Genomic DNA, 22,402 nt, shown 5'->3' on the forward strand with positions numbered 1-22,402 from the left:
AAGAAAGGAGCACATGTCTGACTGCAAAGCCACTGGCCCTACAGTAAGGGCCATATGCCCACAGATCAGCTTGCTTGTGTATTTTGTCAGTGTTACTGAGATACACTTGGCATGTAATCAACTGCACATATTTAAAGTGGACAGTTAGATAAGTTTTGATTTATGTGAGACCATCACCACAGTGGAGATAATGAATGTGCCCACCACCCGCAAGTTTCTTGGAACAGCTGTGTAACCCTTACCCCTCTCCCTCCTTAGAACTCTTCCTCACTCCCCCACTGATCTGCTTCCTGTCACTCTAGATTAATTTGCATTTTCTAGCACCTTATAGAAATGGAAAGGTACACTATATATTCTTTTTGTCTGACTTTTTCTTAGCATAATAATTTTGAGATGCATTAGTGTTGCTGCATGGATGAATACTTCATTTCTATTTATTGATGAATAATATTTCATTGTATGGATATGCCACAGTGTATCCATTCACCCATTAATGAACATTTGGCTTATTTCAAGTTTGGGGTGTTTTAAATAAAGGTGTTATGAATGTTCATGTCTGTCTTTGTGGACATATGTGTTCTCTTAGGGAAATACCTAGGAGTAGAATGACTATATATTCAGTTCAGTTTAGTCGCTCATGTGTCCAATTCTTTGCGACCCCATGGACTGCAGCACGCCAGGCCTCCTGTCCATCACCAACTCCCAGAGTTTATTCGAACTCATGTTGATTGAGTCAGTGATGCCATCCAACCATCTCATCCTCTGTCATCCCCTTCTCCTCTCGCCTTCAATCTTTCCTAGTATCAAGGTCTTTTCAAATGAGTCAGTTCTTTGCATTAGGTTGCCAAAGTATCAGAGTTTCAGCTTCAACATCAGTCCTTTCAATGAATATTCAGGACTGATTTCCTTTAGGATGGACTGGTTGGGTTTTCTTGCAGTCCGAGGGACTCTCAAGAGTCTTCTCCAACACCACAGTTCAAAAGCATCAATTCTTTGGCGCTCAGCTTTCTTTATAGTCCAACTCTCACATCCATACATGACTACTGGAAAAACCATAGCCTTGATTAGACGGACCTTTGTTGGCAAAGTAACGTTTCTGCTTTTTAATATGCTGTCTAGGTTGGTCATAATTTTTCTTCCAAGGAGTAGGTGTCTTTTTATTTCATGGCTGAAGTCACCATCTGCAGTGATTTTGGAGCCCCCCAAAATAAAGTCTGTCACTGTTTCCAGTATTTCTCCATCTATTTGCCATGAAGTGATGGGACCAGACACCATGATCTTTGTTTTCTAAATGTTGAGCTTTAAGCCAACTTTTTCACTCTCCTCTTTTATATATTAAGCATGCGTTTAACTTTTTAAATATTTTTCAAAGTGATTATATGATTTACAAAGCAATGTATGAGAGATTTAGGTCTTCCACATCTAGGTCCTCCAATACTTGAAATAGTCTTTAATTTTAGCTTTTCTTATGGATGTAGAGTGATATCTCATGGTTGTTTTATTTGAATTCCCACTGGAAAAAACCCTAATGCTGGGAAGGATTGGGGGCGGAGGAGAAGAGGATGATAGAGGATGAGATGGCTGAATGGCATCACCGACTTGATGCACATGAGTTTGGGTGAACTCTGGGAGGTGGTGATGGACAGGGAGGCCTGGCGTGCTGTGATTCATGGGGTCACAAAGAGTTGGACACAACTGAGCAACTAAACTGAACTGAACTGAATAATTAACGACATTGAACATCTGTTAATGTGCTTATTTGACATATGTATCATCTTCTCTATTGAAGTATCTTTCCAAATTCGTTGCCCTTTTTTTAAATTGAGCTATTTTCTTATTATTGAGTTTAAAAAACATTTTTATATATTGGTATGTAAGTTCTTTTTCAGATATTTGATTTGCCACCAGTCCACAGTTTCTATTAATTCTCTTAACAGAGTATTTCAAAGAGCAGAAGTTCTAAATTTTGATGAAGTTCAATTTATCAATTTTTAAATTGTACCTATTGTGCTTTGATGTTATATCTAAAAATTACTTGTCTTATACAAGATCAGGCTTTCTCCTAAGTTTACTTCTAGGTACATTACAGCTTTAGGTTTTACATTTAGTTCTATGGTATATTTTGAGTTAATTTTTATACATTGCAAAAAGTATAGATCAAAGTTGATTTTTAAATATATGGATATCTAAAGTTCCATTACCTCATGAGAAACGCTGGACTGGAAGAAACACAAGCTGGAATCAAGATTGCCGGGAGAAATATCAATAACCTCAGATATGCAGATGACACCACCCTTATGGCAGAAAGTGAAGAGGAACTAAAAAGCCTCTTGATGAAAGTGAAAGAGGAGAGTGCACAAGTTGGCTTAAAGCTCAACATTCAGAAAACTAAGATCATGGCATCCGGTCTCATCACTTCATGGGAAATAGATGAGGAAACAGTGGAAACAGTGTCAAAGTTTATTTTTTTGGCCTCCAAAATCACTGCAGATGGTGACTGCAGCAATGAACTAAAAAGAGGCTTACTCCTCAGAAGGAAAGTTATGACCAACCTTGACACCATATTAAAAAGCAGAAACATTACTTTGCCAACAAAGGTCCATCTAGTCAAGGCTATTGTTTTTCCAGTAGTCATGTATGGATGTGAGAGTTGGACTGTGAAGAAGGCTGAACCCTGAAAACTGATGCTTTTGAACTGTGGTATTGGAGAAGACTCTTGAGAGTGCCTTGGACTGCAAGGAGATCCAACCAGTCCATTGTGAAGGATATCAGCCTGGGATTTCTTTGGAAGGAATGATGGTAAAGCTGAAACTCCAGTACTTTGGCCACCTCATGCGAAGAGTTGACTCACTGGAAAAGACTCTGATGTTGGGAGGGATTGGGGGCAGGAGGAGAAGGGGACGACAGAGGATGAGATGGCTGGATGGCATCACTGACTTGATGGATGTGAGTCTGAGTGAATTCCAGGAGTTGGTGATGGACAGGGAAGCCTGGTGTGCTGCAATTCATGGGGTCTCAAAGAGTCGGACATGACTGAGCAACTGAACTGAACTGAACTGAAAGTTCCATACCATTTGTTGGTAGCTATTGTAAGATGTTGAAAATACTGTACATATTAAAGTAGCAGAATAGAAAATATAGAAATATATTTACATATATTTGAAGAAAGTAGGGAAAACCACTAGACCATTCAGGTATGACCTAATCAAATCCCTTATGATTATACCGTGGAAGTGGCAAATAGATTTAAGGGACTAGATCTGATAGATAGAGTGCCTGATGAACTATGGACTGAGGTTTGTGACATTGTACAGGAGACAGGAATCAAGACCATTCCCATGGAAAAGAAATGCAAAAAAGCAAAATGGCTGTCTGGGGAGGCCTTACAAATAGCTGTGAAAAGAAGAGAAGTGAAAAGCAAAGGAGAAAAGGAAAGATACAAGCATCTGAATGCAGAGTTCCAAAGAATAGCAAGGAGAGATAAGAAAGACTTCCTTAGCAATTAATGCAAAGAAATAGAGGAGAACAACAGAATGGGAAAGACTAGAGATCTCTTCAAGAAAGTTAGAGATACCAGGGGAACATTTCATGCAAAGATGGGCTCAATAAAGGACAGAAATGGTATGGACCTAACAGAAGCAGAAGATATTAAGAAGAGGTGGCAAGAATACACAGAAGAACTGTACAAAAAAGATCTTCACGACCAAGATAATCACGATGGTGTGATCACTGACCTAGAGCCAGACATCATGGAATGTGAAGTCGAGTGGGCCTTAGAAAGCATTACTATGAACAAAGCTAGTGGAGGTGATGCAATTCCAGTTGAGCTCTTTCAAATCCTGAAAGATGATGCTGTGAAAGTGCTGCACTCAATATGCCAACACATTTGGAAAAGTCAGCAGTGGCTACAGGACTGGAAAAGGTCAGTTTTCATTCCAATCCCAAAGAAAGGCAATGCCAAAGAATGCTCAAACTACCGCACAATTGCACTCATTTCACACGCTAGTAAAGTAATGCTCAAAATTCTCCAAGCCAGGCTTCAGCATTATGTGAACCGTGAACTTTCAGATGTTCAAGCTGGTTTTAGAAAAGGCAGAGGAACCAGGGATCAAATTGCCAACATCTGCTGGATCATTGAGAAAGCAAGAGAGTTCCAGAAAAACATCTATTTCTGCTTTATTGACTATGCCAAAGCCTTTGACTGTGTGGATCACAATAAACTGTGGAAAATTCTGAAAGAGATGGGAATACCAGACCACCTGACATGCCTCTTGAGAAACCTGTATGCAGGTCAGGAAGCAACAGTTAGAACTGGACATGGAACAACAGACTAGTTCAAAATAGGAGAAGGAGTACATCAAGGCTGTATTTTATCATCCTTCTTATTTAACTTATATGCAGAGTACATCATGAGAAACGCTGGGCTGGATGAAGCACAAGCTGGATCAAGATTGCCGGGAGAAATATCAACAACCTCAGATATGCAGATGAAACCACCCTTATGGCAGAAAGTGAAGAGGAACTAAAAAGCCTCTTGATGAGAGTGAAAGAGGAGAGTGAGAAAGCTGGCTTAAAGCTCAACATTCAGAAAATGAAGATCATGGCATCTGGTCCCATCACTTCATGGTGATGGGAAACAGTGGAAACAGTATCAGACTTTATTTTTGGGGGCTTCAAAATCGCTGCAGATGGTGACTGCAGCCATGAAATTAAAAGACACTTACTCCTTGGAAGGAAAGTTATGACCAACCTAGATAGCATATTCAAAAGCAGAGACATTACTTTGCCAACAAAGGTCCATCTAGTCAAGGCTATGGTTTTTCCTGTGTCATGTATGGATGTGAGAGTTGGACTGTGAAGAAGGCTGAGTGCCGAAGAATTGATGCTTTTGAACTGTGATGTTGGAGAAGACTCTTGACAGTCCCTTAGACTGCAAGGAGATCCAACCAGTCCATTCTGAAGGAGATCAGCCTGGGATTTCTTTGGAAGGAATGATGCTAAAGCTGAAACTCCAGTACTTTGGCCACCTCATGTGAAAAGTTGACTCACTGGAAAAGACTCTGATGCTGGGAGGGATTGGGGGCAGGAGGAGAAGGGGACGACAGAGGATGAGATGGCTGGATGGCATCACTGACTTGATGGACGTGAGTCTGAGTGAACTCCGGGAGTTGGTGATGGACAGGGAGGCTTGGCGTGCTGTGATTCATGGGGTCGCAAAGAGTCGGACATGACTGAGTGACTGATTTGAACTAATAGAGACACGCTGGGCTGGAAGAAGCTCACGCTGGAATCAAGATTGCCAGGAGAAATATCAATAACATCAGATACGCAGATGACACCACCCTTATGGCAGAAAGTGAAGAAGAACTAAAAGGCCTCTTGATGAAAGTGAAAGAGGAGAGTGAAAATGTTGGCTTAAAGCTCAATATTCAGAAAACTAAGATCATGGCATCTGGTCTCATCACTTCATGAGTTTGGGTGAACGCCGGGAGTTGGTGATGGACAGGGAGGCCTGGCGTGCTGTAATTCATGGGGTCTCAAAGAGTCGGACATGACTGAGCCACTGAGCTGAACTGAACTGAATGGAGACACAGGTGTAGAAAATGGACTTGTGGACACAGTGGGGACAGAGTGGGATGAATGGAGAAGTAGTGTCAACATATATACACTATTGTGTGTAACATAGGTAACCGGTGAGAAGTTGCTATGTAACACAGGAAGCCCAGTCTGGAGCTCTATGACAACCTAGAGGGGTGGGATTGGCGGGGGCAGGGAAGAAGGAGGCTCAAGAGGGAAGGTATATATGTATAATTATGGTTGATTTATGTCGTCATACAGCAACACAACTTTGTTAAGTAATTTTCCTCCAATTAAAAAATAAATTAAAAAATAATGTAATAAATCATGGGAGTTAAGGGAAAAACAACAATGATCTCAAGAGACCCAAAAAACCATCTGCCAATATCCAACAACACCTTTCCAGATAAAAAGACTCAACAAACCAGGAAGAGAAGACCAGTTTCTCGATCTGACAAAGAGCATCAGCCATGAAAAATGAAGTACTGATACATGCTCCATGGGTGAGTCTTGAAAAATTATGCTTAGTGAAAGAAGCCAGTTACAAAATTCCACATATTTTATGATTTCATCTATATAAAAATTTAAAATAGGCAAATCCATAGAGACAGAAACAGGTTAATGGTTGTCAGGGGCTGGGGGCAGTGGTGAATGTAGAGTGACTGCTAATTAATAAGGGTTTTTTTTTTTTTTTTTTTTTTGATGTGATGAAAATCTGAAATTAGGTTATGGTGATGGTTTACAAGCTTGTGATATACTAAAAACCAGTGGATTCCACATTTTTAAATAGTGAATTTTATAATACATAAATAATATCTCAATGTAAAGAACTTTTGGTTTTGAGGTTGTATTTCCTTTCCTGCTATACACATGTGCTGTTCTGTGCTAAATCACTTCAGTCATGTCTGACTCTTTGTGACCCCGTGGACTATAGCCCACCAGGCTCCTCTGTTCATGGGATTCCCCAGGTAAGAATACTGGAGTGGGTTGCCATGCCCTCCTCCAGGGGATCTTCCTGACCCAGGGATCGAACTCGCAGCTCCTGCATTGCAGGCAGATTCTTTACTGCCGAGCTAACAGGGAAGCCCCGCTATAAACACATGCAAACATAATAAGAAAATAAACTTCTGACTAAAAAAAAACCCCAAAAAACTCTTACAAATATTACACAGTTATAATCCACATCTAAGAGGTAATGATGCAAACTTTAGGAAAATCATTTTTAAAGTCCTCATGGAAATGGTGAAAATTGGGAACTTAAGTTGTGACAACACTACTTAAAAGAATATCAGAAACCATTTTTATTCAAGATCTTGTTTTGATAAAAAAAATTCTCCCTTTCAAAGCTTACCTCATGTCAATTACTTGACTCACTACAACATTGGGTTTTGAGTCTTCTTCATTCATATCAAATAGGAAGAGTTTGAAGTCACAAACTATGGCCAATGCCCTCTGCCATCCTTTTTTCATGCCTGCTTTCTTTGGAATCTTTAGTTTTTATTTTTCAAGAAACAAATAAAAGCAATCCAAGCTGAAACATCAAACACTACACAATTATTACATATAAAATTAAAACAATACAAATGTGTTATAAACCTATCATGTTTCTTGTTAAAAGATTGGAACCCAACGACATAACATGATTGAGATTTAAAAGCAAGGCAATTCTTTTAATTACTGAATAATTCATGCATGTGAAAAATATATTAATACTATTTCAATTAGCACAAGCAATTCATTCAAATAACAGTCACAGCTTTGCCTCTAAGGTAACATTAAATTCAAATTTGGTAACTCCAAAATCACCTCAGATTTTAAATATTTCTCAGGAAGATTTTTTTCACTTTTAATCTCATAAGTTATTATTGCTGACTGGAAGTCAAAGTTACATCATCAGGACAGATTTTAGCATTTGTTCATTGTAAGGTAATGTCTAAACAGAAAACTTTGGGAAATTTGAAAATACCGTATTGGGGGCAGCTACACTTAGTTTTGAAACCATATTCTTAAGATGCACAAAATATTTTCAATTTAATATAATTAATATTGTATAACATATCGTAAATACTTCTGACAAATACTGTACATGCATTTTGAAAAGTGATTAATAAACTCTTTAAGAGTTCATGGGAACCCAGAACATTGCCACTTACCCAGACATGGCCTTCATAGACTGTTCCCAAGCCTTTCTGTGGGTCTAGACAGAAGGCACCTTTCTTCTGATGAAAAGGCACGGGACAAGCTCTTGGAGCTTTTTCTACACAGGCTGTGTGACATGAGAACCCACATGCTTTTTGAAGGAAATAGAGAGATGTGATTGTAGGGGGTAAAATGGGTTGACTCCCTCAACCCCCACTGCAATTCTGCCTACTCTATCCTAGAGATCAAAATGCTAAAAACTACCTGCCCCAGACTCCCTTGGAACTAAGTTTTGGACCTGACGTAAATTCTGCGGGTAAGATAACCTTCTGTGAGACTTTGAATTGAGTCAAGCCAGGAGAGCTACAAAACTCAGCACATCAATTTACTGGCTTGGATAGTGACAGGGAGTGACAGCTGCAGGAATGGCTTCTGATTTGATGGAAGCTCTCTTAACTCCGCAGCAGCAGGGTGTTTCTTGCTACTGGCAGAAGTTGCAGGTTTTAAGGGCTGCAGCAGTAGTGGCAGCTTCTGGACTCACCATCTTCTTATGACACTGGTGGGAGCTGTTCCAGGCTCAGCAGAGACTGAGTGATGCTGGCAGCAGGAAATGCTCTGGGAGCTCAGCTCAGAAGCTGCCTCTGCTGCCCTAGGAGGATTGCATGGGCACATAATTCCCCCTGTAAAGTCCTACTTTGTTTAATATGCTGGGATGTATTTATGGTTAAGGCATCTCTGATTGTCATAGTGCTGAGGACAAGAAAGCTGTCCTACTCCACACCATGTGTTCCTGAGTGGGCACTCGAGAGACTGGCTATTAATAGAGTCTTTTCCCTAGGATGAGGTATGAAGTGTCTGTGCGGCATTGTGATATGCTGCTGCTGCTGCTGCTAAGTCGCTTCAGTCGTGTCCAACTCTATGCGACCCCATAGACGGCAGCCCACCAGGCTCCCCTGTCCCTGCGATTCTCCAGGCAAGAACACTGGAGTGGGTTGCCATTTCCTTCTCCAATGCAGGAAAGTGAAAAGTGAAAGTGAAGTCGCTCAGTCATGTCTGACTCTTAGCGACCCCATGGACTGCAGCCTACCAGGCTCCTCCATCCATGGGATTTTTCCACTGTGATATACTGTTTGATATTTCCAAAACTATATTTCTTTCTTTCAATGATGTCATAATAAATTCAATGAGTAAAATAAAAGGATTACAACTCAAGGCTAGCATTCTATTTTCCTGTCACATAAGCTGGTGAATGTGGTCCTCACACTCTACTATTGCTATAAAGAACAAAATTTATCTAAACACATTTTCCTAATAACTGTGGCCCTGTCTGAAGACTACATAGCACACCTCCCTGGGGTGCTTTCACGTGGGCTGTGAGGGTATGAGGCTCTTTGGAGCTGCACAGTGCAGATGTCTCTTCAGAAGCCCCCATATGAAATAGATTCAGAGGGATTTTTAGTAAAGCGATCAGTTCACTGTCATGCTTCCACAATTCAAAGAGAACGAAATTTCTGATTGAATGCTTGCATTCCTTCATAAATGATATATCAAAATCGTAATCCCCTCGTGATGGTATTTGGAGATGGGGTCCGTGAGAGGACATGGGAGTGGAGCCCTCGAGAATGGGATCAGCGCCGTTACAAAAAAGACTGCACAGAGCTCCTTGGCTCCTCCACCCGTTGAAGACACAGCAAGCAGGCAGCTGTCTGCAGCCTGCAAGAAGGCCTCCCCAGAACTGGGCCATACTGACATTCTGATTTGAGACTTCCAGCCAGTGAGGAACATATGACTGTGTTTGGAAGTCACCCAGTCTCTGTACTTTGTTATGGCGCTGAGTTGGCTAAAACACTTAGATACAAGGATTATGAGTCTGACTCCATGTATCCCTTCCTCAGATCTCACCGTCACAGGTGCAGCCTTGTCTTATCAAACCCACCATCAGAGACGTGCACTGGTGACATTTGGTGGGAGCAGTAAAGGATGTGAGGAAAAACCGGTGGGCCTTATGCTGTAAAACAAAGAGACCAAATGCACACTGATGGTTAAGTAACTTTGAATAGGTGATTCTGGTGATTCCTTCAACCCCTCCTGCCCCAAAGAAAAGCAGCTTTCCCCTTTTCACCAGCATTTAAGATTCTTGCCCCTAAGTACTTCATAATTGGAAAATTCTGATTTAAAAAAATACCAAGAAGAGAAAGGGGGTGTGTAGGAGGAGGAGAAGAAGAAAGAGAACTATTTAAGTGGTGACCAAATGTACATTGTTACTACTTGGAAGTAGTAGCAATAAAGCCTGACTTCTATTTGAGCTGATATGCTCTGAACATTTAAAAAATTCTAGATTGACAAATTCTTCAAATCATTCCTTTATAACAAATGGAGTCAAATTGCCTATGTACACATATTTTTATCGGGGAGGGGTAGCAAAAATAATATGGTTTTTAAAACCTTCTTTAGAAGAAAGAATAATCTCAAAATTTTATCTCTATAGCAAATTATGTGTTTCATTTTCTACTATCAATAAAAAAGAATGTGCTCCAGGAAATGGAACACTTCTATTAAGTTAAGCAAGACCTATTATACCTTCAAGACAGAAGGCACCCTGAAATTTCTCACTGAAACCTCAATACCTAAAACTGTAGATGTTTTCACAGAATTATCAAGTTGACAACCCACTATAGATTTTCCATTTCTGTATCATATCTTTTTGACCTGAAATTATCGTCATAAAATAGCAATATGTATAACAAAATTATAACCAAAGCTGGCCTTCCTAAACACTAGTTGGCCAGTTTTCTCACCTTCCTTGTGTATATTTCCCAATCTGTGAGGGGACAGACTTGCACTCCCTACCATGTGCAATGGGTAGTGTGTGTATAGGGGCTACTTGCTCTTTCTCAGATGATTAATTTATTCCTCTCTTCAGCACTGCAAGTCACCCCTGCCTCCTGAAGAATCTGGTGTCTCTAGTTCCTGAATCTTTCTAGGTGTGCAAAATCTTAATTATCTTGTGACTTAGTAAGACCTTTCTAAACCCTTGACATTCAGATTTTTCAGTCATCCTAACCTCTCACTCAGGTTCTTCCATCTTCCAAAATTACATTGGCTTATTTTTCTACTTTTTCTCTCTCTTTGGTTGGGTTAGTAAGTTTCATTAGAAAGCAAAAAAAGAAAAAGAAAAGAAAAGTATGCATTTTTAAATCTGCTATGTTTAACCAGAAGTTTCCAAGGAAAATAAGAAGGAAGGAAGGAAGGGAAAAGAAGGTAAGGGAAGGGGTAGGTTAGAGACCAAAACCAACTTGTCATTTTTCAAAGACTTGCTAAATTTATAACTAAATCAAGTACCTTAGTTGGAAAGAAGATTCTGCTATGACATTCCTTTCTCTTTATTGTTGGTGTGTGGACGGGAAGGTGAGCAGAATCTGTGATCTGAGACAAAGAGACAAAAATAAAGATAGGTAAGTCACCCACATCACCAAAATTATAAGAATTAAATTATTTCTCAAGTAAAGTAAAAGAATTATATTTGCTATACAAAAAGACAGTAAAAATAAAATTCTCACAGGGCAATATATATATTTTAAGTAATTTAAATCTATGCTTTTAGTTTCTATAAAAATATACTTATTTCATATACTTTATTTCAATTTGGCTATTTTAAAATGTGTGTCATAACATGTAGACTATACTAAAGAAGAATTTTATTTTTTGGCTGAGCCCTGCAGCATGTGGAACTCCCTCTAGCAGGTACTGAACATATGACAACTGCAGTGGAAGCATGGAGTCTTAACCACTGGGCCATCTGGGAAGTCCAAAAGAAAAATAGTAATCCTAAAAATATTTGAAAGATAATTTTAGCAAGTAGATATATGATCAGAATCTTCAAAAGATTTTTGAACTACTAATTTTTTAAATGTAGAAGTAATTTATTATTTAAATTCTGTAGAAATATACTAAAACAATTATAGAGGGTTCAGCAAGATTATGTGAATACTAATAATCTAAAAATAGGTTCAGATAATTTAGATTACGTATCTTAAACAGACTTCAAAGTCATATAAAATACAGCTATCTATGTGATTGGAAAAGGTAAGTTTTCATTCCAATCCCAAAGAAAGGTAAAGCCAAGGAATGCTCAAACTACTGCACAATTGCACTCATCTCAAACACTAGTAAAGTAACGCTCAAAATTCTACAAGCCAGGCTTCAGCAATACGTGAACTGTGAACTTCCAGATGTTCAAGCTGGTTTTAGAAAAGGAAGAGGAACCAGAGATCAAATTGCCAACATCCTCTGGATCATTGAAAAAGCAAGAGAGTTCCAGAAAAACATCTATTTCTGCTTTATTGACTATGCCAAAGCCTTTGACTGTGTGGATCACAATAAACTGTGGAAAATTCTGAAAGAGATGCAAATACCAGACCACCTGATCTTCCTCCTGAGAAACCTGTATGCAGGTCAGGAAGCAACAGTTAGAACTGGACATGGAACAACAGGCTGGTTCCAAATAGGAAAAGGAGTACGTCAAGGCTGTATATTGTCGCCTTGCTTATTTAACTTATATGCAGAGTACATCATGAGAAACGCTGGGCTGGAGGAAGCACAAGCTGGAATCAAGATTGCCGGGAGAAATATCAATAACCTCAGATATGCAGATGACACCACCCTTATGGCAGAAAGTGTAGAGGAACTAAAGAGCCTCTTGATGAAAGTGAAAGAGGAGAGTGCACAAGTTGGCTTAAAGCTCAACATTCAGAAAACTAAGATCATGGCATCTGGTCCCATCACTTCATGGCAAATAGATGGGGAAACAGTGGAAAAAGTGAGAGACTTTTTTGGCCTCCAAAATCACTGCAGATGGTGACTGCAGCGATGAACTAAAAAGACACTTACTCCTTGGAAGGAAAGTTATGACCAACCTTGACACCATATTAAAAAGCAGAAACATTACTTTGCCAACAAAGGTCCATCTAGTCAAGGCTATTGTTTTTCCAGTAGTCATGTATGGATGTGAGAGTTGGACTGTGAAGAAAGCTGAGCACCGAAGAACTGATGCTTTGCAACTGTGGTGTTGGAGAAGACTCTTAAGAGTCTCTTGGACAGCAAGGAGATCCAACCAGTCCATCCTAAAGGAAATCAGTCCTGAATATTCATTGGAAGGACTGAGGCTGAAGCTGAAATTTCAATACTTTGGCCACCTGATATGAAGAGCTGACTCATTGGAAAAGACTCTGATGCTCAGAGGGATTGGGGGCAAAAGGAAAAGGGGACGACAGAGGATGAAATGCCTGGATGGCATCACTGACTCGACGGATGTGAGTTAGAGTGAACTCCGGGAGATGGTGATGGACAGGGAGGCCTGGCGTGCTGGGATTCATGGGCTTGCAAAGAGTCGGACACAACTGAGTGACTGAACTGAACTGAATGTTCCATTGTCTTCATGTACCACAGTTTATTTATCCAGACACCGACATGAACCAGATAATCATGATGGTGTGATCACCAACCTAGAGCCAGACATCCTGGAATGCAAAGTCAAGTGGGCCTTAGGAAGCATCACTATGAACAAAGCTAATGGAGGTGATGGAATTCCAGCTGAGCTATTTCAAATCCTAAAAGATGATGCTGTGAAAGTGCTACACTCAATATGCCAGCAAATTTGGAAAACTCAGCAGTGGTCACAGGACTGGAAAATGTCAGTTTTCATTCCAATCCCAAAGAAAAGTAATGCCACAAAATGCACAACTACCACACAATTGCACTCATCTCACACGCTAGCACGGAGAAGGCAATGGCACCCCACAGCAGTACCCTTGCCTGGAAAATCCCATGGACAGAAGAGCCTGGTGGGCTACAGTCAGTGGGGTCGCTAAGAGTCAGACACGACTGAGACTTCACTTTCACTTTTCACTTTCATGCATTGGAGAAGGAAATGGCAGCCACTCCAGTGTTCTTGCCTGGAGAATCCCAGGGACGGGGGAGCCTGGTGAGCTGCCGTCTACAGGGTCGCAAAGAGTCAGACACGACTGAAGAGACTTAGCAGCTGCAGCAGCAGCACATGCTAGCAAAGTAATGCTCAAAATTTCCAAGCTAGGCTTCAACAGTACATGAACCATAAACTTCCAGATGTTCCAGCTGGTTTTAGAAAAGGCAGAGGAACCAGAGATCAAATTGCAAACATCCGTTGTATTATTAAAAAAACAACAACAACAAGAGAGTTCTAGAAAAATATCTACTTCTGCATTATTGACTATGCCACAGCCTTTGACTGTGTGGGTCACAACAAACTGTGGAAAATTCTTAAAGAGATGGGAAAACCAGACCACCTGATCTGCCTCTTGAGAAATCTATATGCTGGTCAGGAAGCAACAGTTTGAACTGGACATGGACAGCGATTAGTTCCAAATAGGGAAAGGAGTATATCAAGGCTGTATATTGTCACCCTTCTTATTTAACTTATATGCAGAGTACATCATGAGAAATGCTGGGCTGGATGAAGCACAAGCTGGAATCAAGATTGCCGGGAAAAATATCAATAACCTCAGATATGCAGAAGACACCACTCTTATGGGAGAAAGTGAAGCTGAACTAAAGAACTTCTTGATGAAGGTGAAAGAGGAGAGTGAAAAAATTGGCTTAAAACTCAACATTCAGAAAAGTAAGATCATGGCATCTGGTGCTGTCAGTTCAGTTCAGTCGCTCAGTCATGTCTGACTCTTTGTGACCCCATGAATCACAGCACGCCAGACCTCCCTGTCCATCACCAACTCCCGGAGTTCATTCAGACTCACGTCCATCGAGTCAGTGATGCCATCCAGCCATTTCATCCTTTGTTGTCCGCTTCTCCTCCTGCCCCCAATCCCTCCCAGCATCAGGGTGTTTTCCAATGAGTCCACTCTTTGCATGAGGTGGCCAAAGTACTGGAGTTTCAGCTTCAGCATCAGTCCTTCCAATGAACACCCAGGACTGATCTCCTTTACGATGGACTAGTTGCATTTCCTTGCAGTTCAAGGGACTCTCAAGAGTCTACTCCAACACCACAGTTCAAAAGCATCAATTCTTCAGTGCTCAGCTTTCTTCACAGTCCAACTCTCACATCCATATATGACTACTGGAAAAACCATAGCCTTGACTAGACGGACCTTTTGTTGGCAAATTAATGTCTCTGCTTTTCAATATGCTATCTAGGTTGGTCATAACTTTCCTTCCAAGGAGTAAGCATCTTTTAATTTCATGGCTGCAATCACCATCTGCAGTGATTTTGGAGCTCAAAAAAATAAAGTTTGACACTGTTCCCACAGTTTCCCCATCTATTTCCCATGAAGTGATGGGACCAGATGCCATGATCTTCATTTTCTGAATGTTGAGCTTTAAGCCAACTTGTGCACTCTCCTCTTTCACTTTCATCAAGAGGCTTTTTAATTCCTCTTCACTTTCTGCCATAAGGGTGGTGTCATCTGCATATCTGAGGTTATTGATATTTCTCCCAGCAATCTTGATTCCAGCTTGAGCTTCTTCCAGTCCAGCGTTTCTCATGATGTACTCTGCATATAAGTTAAATAAGCAGGATGACAATATACAGCCTTGACATACTCCTTTTCTTATTTGGAACCAACCTTTTGTTCCATGTCCAGTTCTAACTGTTGCTTTCTAACCTGCATATAGGTTTCTCAAGAGGCAGGTCAGGTGGTCTGGTATTTGCATCTCTTTCAGAATTTTCCACAGTTTATTGTGATCCACGCAGTCAAAGGCTTTGGCATAGTCAATAATGCAGAAATAGATGTTTTTCTGGAATTCTCTTGCTTTTTCGATGATCCAGAGGATGTTGGCAATTTGATCTCTGATTCCTCTGCCTTTTCTAAAACCAGCTTGAACATCTGGAAGTTCATGGTTCACGTATTGATGAGGCCTGGCTTGGAGAATTTTGAGCATTACTTTACTAGCGTGTGAGATGAGTGCAATTGTGTGATAGTTTGAATATTCTTTGAGATTGCCTTTCTTTGGGATTGGAATGAAAACTGACCTTTTCCAGTCCTGTGGCCACTGCTGACTTTTCCAAATTTGGTGGCATATTGAGTGCAGCACTTTTACAGCATCACCTTCCAGGATTTGAAATAGCTCAACTGGAATTCCACCACCTCCACTAGATTTGTTCATAGTGATGCTTTCTAAGACTCACTTGACTTCACATTCCAGGATGTCTGGCTCTAGGTGAGTGATCACACCATCGTGATTATCTTGGTTGTGAAGATCTTTTTGTACAGTTCTTCTGTGTATTCTTGCCACTTTTTCTTAATATCTTCTGCTTCTGTTAGGTCCATACCATTTCTGTCCTTTATCGAGCCCATCTTTGTATGAAATGTTCCCTTGGTATCTCTAATTTTCTTGAAGAGATCTCTTGTCTTTCCCTTTCTGTTGTTTTCCTCTATTTCTTTGCATTGATCACTGAGGAAGGCTTTATTATCTCTCCTTGCTATTCTTTGGAACTCTGCATTCAGATGCTTATATCTTCCCTTTTCTTCTTTGCTTTTTGCTTCTCTTTTATTCACAGCTATTTGTAAGGCTTCACCAGACAGCCATTTTGCTTTTTTCATTTCTTTTCCATGGGGATGGTCTTGATCCCTGTCTCCTGTACAATGTCACAAACCTCTGTCCATAGTTCATCAGGCACTCTGTCTATCAGATCTAGTCCCTTAAATCTATTTCTCATTTCCACTGTATAATCATAAGGGCCATCATGGTCAAGAAAAGAGTCCGAAATGCAGTACTTGGATGCAATCTCAAAAACAACAGAATGATATCTGTTCATTTCCAAGGCAAACCACTCAATATCACAGTAATCCAAGCCTATGCCTCAACCAGTAACGCTGAAGAAGCTGAAGTTGAATGGTTCTATGAAGACCTACCAGACCTTTCAGAACTAATACCCCCAAAAGATGTCCTTTTCATTAAAGGGGACTGGAATGCAAAAGTAGGAAGTCAAGAAACACCTGGAGTAACAGGCAAATTTGGCCATGGAGTACGGCATGAAGAAGGGCAAAGGCTAATAGAATTTTGCTAAGAGAACACACTGGTCATAGCAAACACCCTCTTCCAACAACAGAAGAGAAGACTCTACACATGGACATCACCAGATGGTCAACACTGAAATCATATTGATTATATTCTTTGCAGCCAAAGATGGAGAAGCTCTATACAGTCAGCAAAAACAAGACCAGGAGCTGACTGTGGCTCAGATCATGAACTCCTTATTGCCAAATTCAGACTTAAATTGAAGAAAGTGGGGAAAACCACTAGACCATTCAGGTATGATCTAAATCAAATCCCTTAAGATTATACAGAGGAAGTGAGAAATAGATTTAAGGGACTAGATCTGATAGATAGAGTGCCTGATGAACTGGTCCTGTCACTTCACGGCAAATAGATGGGGAAACAGTGGAAACAGTTGCTGACTTTATTTTGGGGGGCTCCAAAATCACTGCAGATGGTGACTGCAGCAATGAAATTAAAAGACGCTTGCTCCTTGGAAGAAAAGTTATGACCAAACTTGACACCATATTAAAAAGCAGAGACATTACTTTGCCAACAGAGGTCCCTCTAGTCAAAGCTATGATTTTCCAGTAGTCATGTATGGATGTGAGAGTTGGACCATAAAGGCTGAGCATTGAAGAATTGATGCTTTTGAACTGTGGTGTTGGAGAAGACTCTTAAGAGTCTCTTTACTGCAAGGAAATCCAACCAGTCCATCCTAAAAGAAATCAGTCCTGAATATTCACTGGAAGGACTGATGCTGAAGCTGAAACTCCAATACTTTGGCCACCTAATATGAAGAGCTGACTCGTTTGAAAGGACCCTGATGCTAGGGAAAGACTGAGGGCAGGAGGAGAAGCGGACAACAGAGGATGAGATGGTTGGATGGCATTACCAACTCAATGGACATGAGTTTGAGTAAACTCCAGGAGTTGGCGATGGACCGGGGGGCCAGGCGTGCTGCAAGTCCATGGGGTCGCAAAGAGTCGGACAAGACTGAGCGACTGATCTGAACTGAACTGAAGAAGGTTGCTTCCAAGCTTGGGCAGTTATAAATAAAGTTTCTAAATATATCCATGTACAGCATTTTGTGTGGAGATAAGTTTTCATTTCATTTGAATAATATCGAGGTACATGATTCCAGGACTGTATTGAAAGTGTTTAATTTTGTAAGAAATGGCTAAACTGTCTTCCAAAGTAGCTGAACCATTTTGCATTTGCACCAGCAATGAGTGAGAGTTCCTATTGCTCTACATTTTGCCAGCACTTGATGTTGTCCGTGTCCCAGATTTTGATGTGTAGAGGTATTGCATCATTTTAACTTGCATTTTCTGATGACATATATATGGACATCTTTTCCTGTACTTATTTGCAATCTATGTATCTTCTTTTTATCGAGGTCTCTGTTTAGTCTTTGACCCATTTTTAATCAAGTTTTTTGTTTTCTTATGAGTTTTTTCTTGAGTTTTAACAGTTTTTGTATATTTTGGATGACAGGTTTTTTTTTTTTTATCATATTTATCTTTTGCAAATATTTTCTCCCTGTCTGTGGCTAGTCTTCTTAGTCTCTTTTACAGAGCAAAAGTTTTTAATTTTAATGAAGTGCAACTTATCAAAAATTTATTTTGTGGCTCTTGCTTTTGATTTTATATTTAAGAAGTCATTATCTAATGCAAGGTTGCTGAGACTTTCACCTATGTTGTAGTTTTGCATTTTAAATGTAGGCTTATGATCCATTTTGAATTAATTTTTTGAAGAGTGTGAGGTCTGTGTCTAAGGTTTATATTTTTTGCATGTGAAAGTTCAGTTCTTCAAGCAGCATTTGTTGAAGAGACTATCTTTGTTCCTCTGTATGGTTCTGGGGATTTTATTATATTTCATTGGTCTATTTGTCCATTCTTTTGCCTTAAAAACAATTGAAATTCTGACACACACTATAACATGGATGAAATATGAAGATACTATGCCAAGTGAAATTAGCCAGACAAAAAGGGGAAAATATTATATGACTCTACTTATATAAAATATATAGAATAGGCAAATTCATAGAGATGCAAAGTAGATGAGAGTTTACCAGGGATGGAGGGGAAAGGAAATGTCAAGTTATGGTTTAATGAAGATAAAACTTCTGTTTGTGGAGATGGAAAATTTTGAGAAATAAATAATGTAATAGTTACATTTGCAGAACACTGTGAAAGTAATTTATTCCACTGAACTCTACACTTAAAAATGAATAAATGGAATATTTTATGTTATGCCAATTTTGTTGTTGTTGCTCACTAAGTTGTGTCCAACTCATTTGTGACCCCATGGACTGTAGCCTGCCAAGCTCCTCTATCCATGGGACTTCCCAGGCAAAAATACCAGAGCGGGTTGCCATTTCCTTCTCCAGGAGATCTTTTAGACCCAGAGATTGAACTCATGTCTCCTGAATTGGCAGGCAAATTATTTACCACTGAGCCACCTGGGAAGCCCTTATGTATATTTTCAGTTCAGTTGCTCAGTCGTGTCCAACTCTGCAACCCCATGGACTGCAGCCCGCCAGGCTTCCCTGTCCATCACCAACTCCCAGAGCTTGCTCAAGCTCACGTCCATTGAGTCAGTGATGCCATCCAACCATCTCATCATCTGTAGCCCCTTTCTCTTCCTGCCTTCAATCTTTCCCAGCATCAGGTTCTTTTCCAATGAGTCAGGTCTTTGCATCAGGTGGCCAAAGTATTGGAGCTTCAGCTTCAGCATCAGTCCTTCCAATGAATATTCAGGACTGATTTACTTTAAGCTTGACTGGTTTGATCTCCTTGCAGTCTAAGGGACTTGCAAGAGTCTTCTTGAACACCACAGTTCAAAAGCATGTATATTTTACAACCAAATAAGTAAGTAAATAACTAAATAAAGCTGATAAGTGATAGAAGTGACATTACAAATTATTAGGAGTTGATAGATTAGTCAATGAATTCAGCCTGGGACAAGTAACTATCATGGTATCATGGTGTCATGGTGGCAAAAGTCAGATTCCTACTTCAGAACAAACAAAGATATAATTTCCTGTTGATTTAAGGACCTAAATGCAAAAAGCAAAACTTTAAATCTTTTTGGCACTTTGAGGACAGAAGAATACGGTAGAAATGGAATTCTTAGAAAACCATAAAAAACCTCAAGCAGTAAAAGGAGATATATTTTACTAATAGAATGAAAAACCTCTACATGACAAAATGAAAGCAATAATTAGATACCACTTCATACCCATCAGAATTACAAAATTTCAACGGTCTAGTATTGGCAAGTGTCAACATAGGTATAAGGAAATGAGAACTCTTATGTGCTGCTAAGTGAGAGTAGAAATTGGTTTTTAAAAACTCTATTCCCAGCAAGGTGAGATGAGTGTGCACAAGGAGGGCAATCTAAGATAGCGACACAGAGTCCATCCCGTGTGAGAAGTGATGAGGTAGCTGCGGAGATGGCAGACTGCTCACAGAGAACAGAGGTGACAGAATAGCTTCCCTGGTGGCTCAGACGGTAAAGTGTCTGCCTGCAATGTGGGAGACCCGGGTTCGATTCCTGGGTCGGGAAGATCCCCTGGAGAAGGAAATAGCAATGCACTCCAGAACTCTTGCCTGGAAAATCCCATGGATGGAGGAGGCTGACAGGCTACAGTCCATGAAGTTGCAAAGAGTCGGACACGACTGAGCGACTTCACTTCACTGAGAGTATAAAGAGGCAAGTTTCTCACTGTCACACAAGGAAGTTACCAACATAGAAAAGGAGAAAACTAGAATGAAACCTATAATGTTGGTTTGGAATTAGAGGTATAAATGTGTGTATGAACTCATAGTTTTTACAGGTAAGTAGTTAGATAAGTAGGTAGGTGAGTAGGACAGTAGAGATGATAGATGAAGAGATAGATGACAGATACACAGATACATAGATTTCTACCTAGAGACTGATATATAAATATATTTTTCTCTATCTCTATCCAACAAGCATTCTGAAATAGTGGCATCCCATAGCAATGAACATACCTAACACCCAGATCTTGTCTTCTAAATACCATTTTCCACTGAAAGCAATCAGTACTGCTTGGAGAGATGGCTAAATCCATGGCTGGCAAAATACAAGATGAGCTATACAATCATTTGAATACTAGAATAAATTATGACTATAATGGATTGTAAACAATGAAGTAAAATGAAAAACTATGTGTCCATACAGATACAAGTAAATTGCAAACTGTTAAGAAATGTGGTACTTACTGCTTCAAAGTACCTCTATACAAAATACTTATTAATTACAAAGGGAAAAAAGTAATTTCACAGTGGACAGGCCTGGAAATTCCCACCTTAGTGCAGAGGTCAAGTAAGCATGATCAGCAATGGAAAACATTAAAATCATGAACCACCTGATAGCATGTAAGGAGAAGACCACAGCATCACTTCTGTGATATTTTTGACAAACATGCATAACTTGAATCAAGTCACGAGAAAGCATTTGTAAAATGAGGGATATTCTATTCTAAACCAGCGTGATTTTTGAGAGTATCAAGGTAATGAAGTCAAAGAAAGACTTTAGCAAGAGACTAATATGGCAAGAGACTTCCATATGGCAAGAAACTATTGAGAGACGACAACCAAGAGCAAAGTACAATTTTGAACTGCTTTTTTTTTTTTTTTTGCAATAATGGACACGAGGGGACAGTTGGTGACACCTGAAGGGGTCTGACGATTAGATAGTCGGTAGTGATGCATCAATGTTAGTGATGATGGTTGTACTGTATATGTATAAGATGTAGGAGAACATTCTTATTTGTAAGAAGTACAAGATTAAGTATTCAAGGTGATGGAAAATCAAATGACAACTTTAAAATAGTCTAGGAAAAATTAATATATACTGCACTTATAGTATTTCTGTAAAGTGTTTGACTGTCTCAAAAAATTAAAACAGTTGGCAAAATTATGCATTGGAAATATGCATTTCTACTAGCTCAGATCAGATCAGATCAGATCAGTCGCTCAGTCATGTCCAACTCTTTGTGACCCCGTGAATCGCAGCACGCCAGGCCTCCCTGTCCATCACCAACTCCCGGAGTTCACTCAGACTCACGTCCATTGAGTCAGTGATGCCATCCAGCCATCTCATCCTCTGTCATCCCCTTCTCCTCCTGCCCTCAATCCCTCCCAGCATCAGAGTCTTTTCCAATGAGTCAACTCTTCACATGAGGTGGCCAAAGTACTGGATTTTCAGCTTTAGCATCATTCCTTCCAAAGAAATCCCAGGGCTGATCTCCTTCAGGACTGGTTGGATCTCCTTGCAGTCCAAGGGACTCTCAAGAGTCTTCTCCAACACCACAGTTCAAAAGCATCAATTCTTCGGCGCTCAGCCTTCTTCACAGGCCAACTCTCACATCCATACATGACCACAGGAAAAACCATAGCCTTGACTAGACGAACCTTTGTTGGCAAAGTAATGTCTCTGCTTTTCAATATGCTATCTAGGTTGGTCATAACTTTCCTTCCAAGGAGTAAGCGTCTTTTAATTTCATGGCTGCATTCACCATCTGTAGTGATTTTGGAGCCCAGAAAAATAAAGTCTGACACTGTTTCCACTGTTTCCCCTGTTTCCCCATCTATTTCCCATGAAGTGGTGGGACCAGATGCCATGATCT

The 22,402-nt window shown here is 40.1% G+C and overlaps 1 protein-coding gene across 9 annotated transcripts in view; it reads right to left on the reverse strand.

The window, feature by feature from the left end:
- The window catches only part of LOC133253059 (serine/threonine-protein kinase MRCK alpha-like), a 66,354-nt gene that overhangs the window by 17,392 nt on the left and 26,560 nt on the right, over nucleotides 1–22,402 (reverse strand). For all 9 annotated transcript variants that reach the window (XR_009738160.1, XM_061426265.1, XM_061426267.1 and 6 more), the window contains 4 exons: nucleotides 11,059–11,142; nucleotides 9,619–9,724; nucleotides 7,731–7,867; nucleotides 6,929–7,065 (listed from right to left, as the gene is read on the reverse strand). Coding sequence is in view for 8 of the 9 variants with exons in the window: in XM_061426265.1 (XP_061282249.1) it covers nucleotides 6,929–7,065; nucleotides 7,731–7,867; nucleotides 9,619–9,724; nucleotides 11,059–11,142 (464 nt within the window). In the remaining variant the exon portion in view is untranslated. The remainder of the gene's footprint in view (nucleotides 1–6,928; nucleotides 7,066–7,730; nucleotides 7,868–9,618; nucleotides 9,725–11,058; nucleotides 11,143–22,402) is intronic.

This window comes from Bos javanicus, chromosome 8 (assembly GCF_032452875.1).
Source record: "Bos javanicus breed banteng chromosome 8, ARS-OSU_banteng_1.0, whole genome shotgun sequence".
In the NCBI taxonomy this organism is placed as follows: Eukaryota; Metazoa; Chordata; class Mammalia; order Artiodactyla; family Bovidae; genus Bos; species Bos javanicus.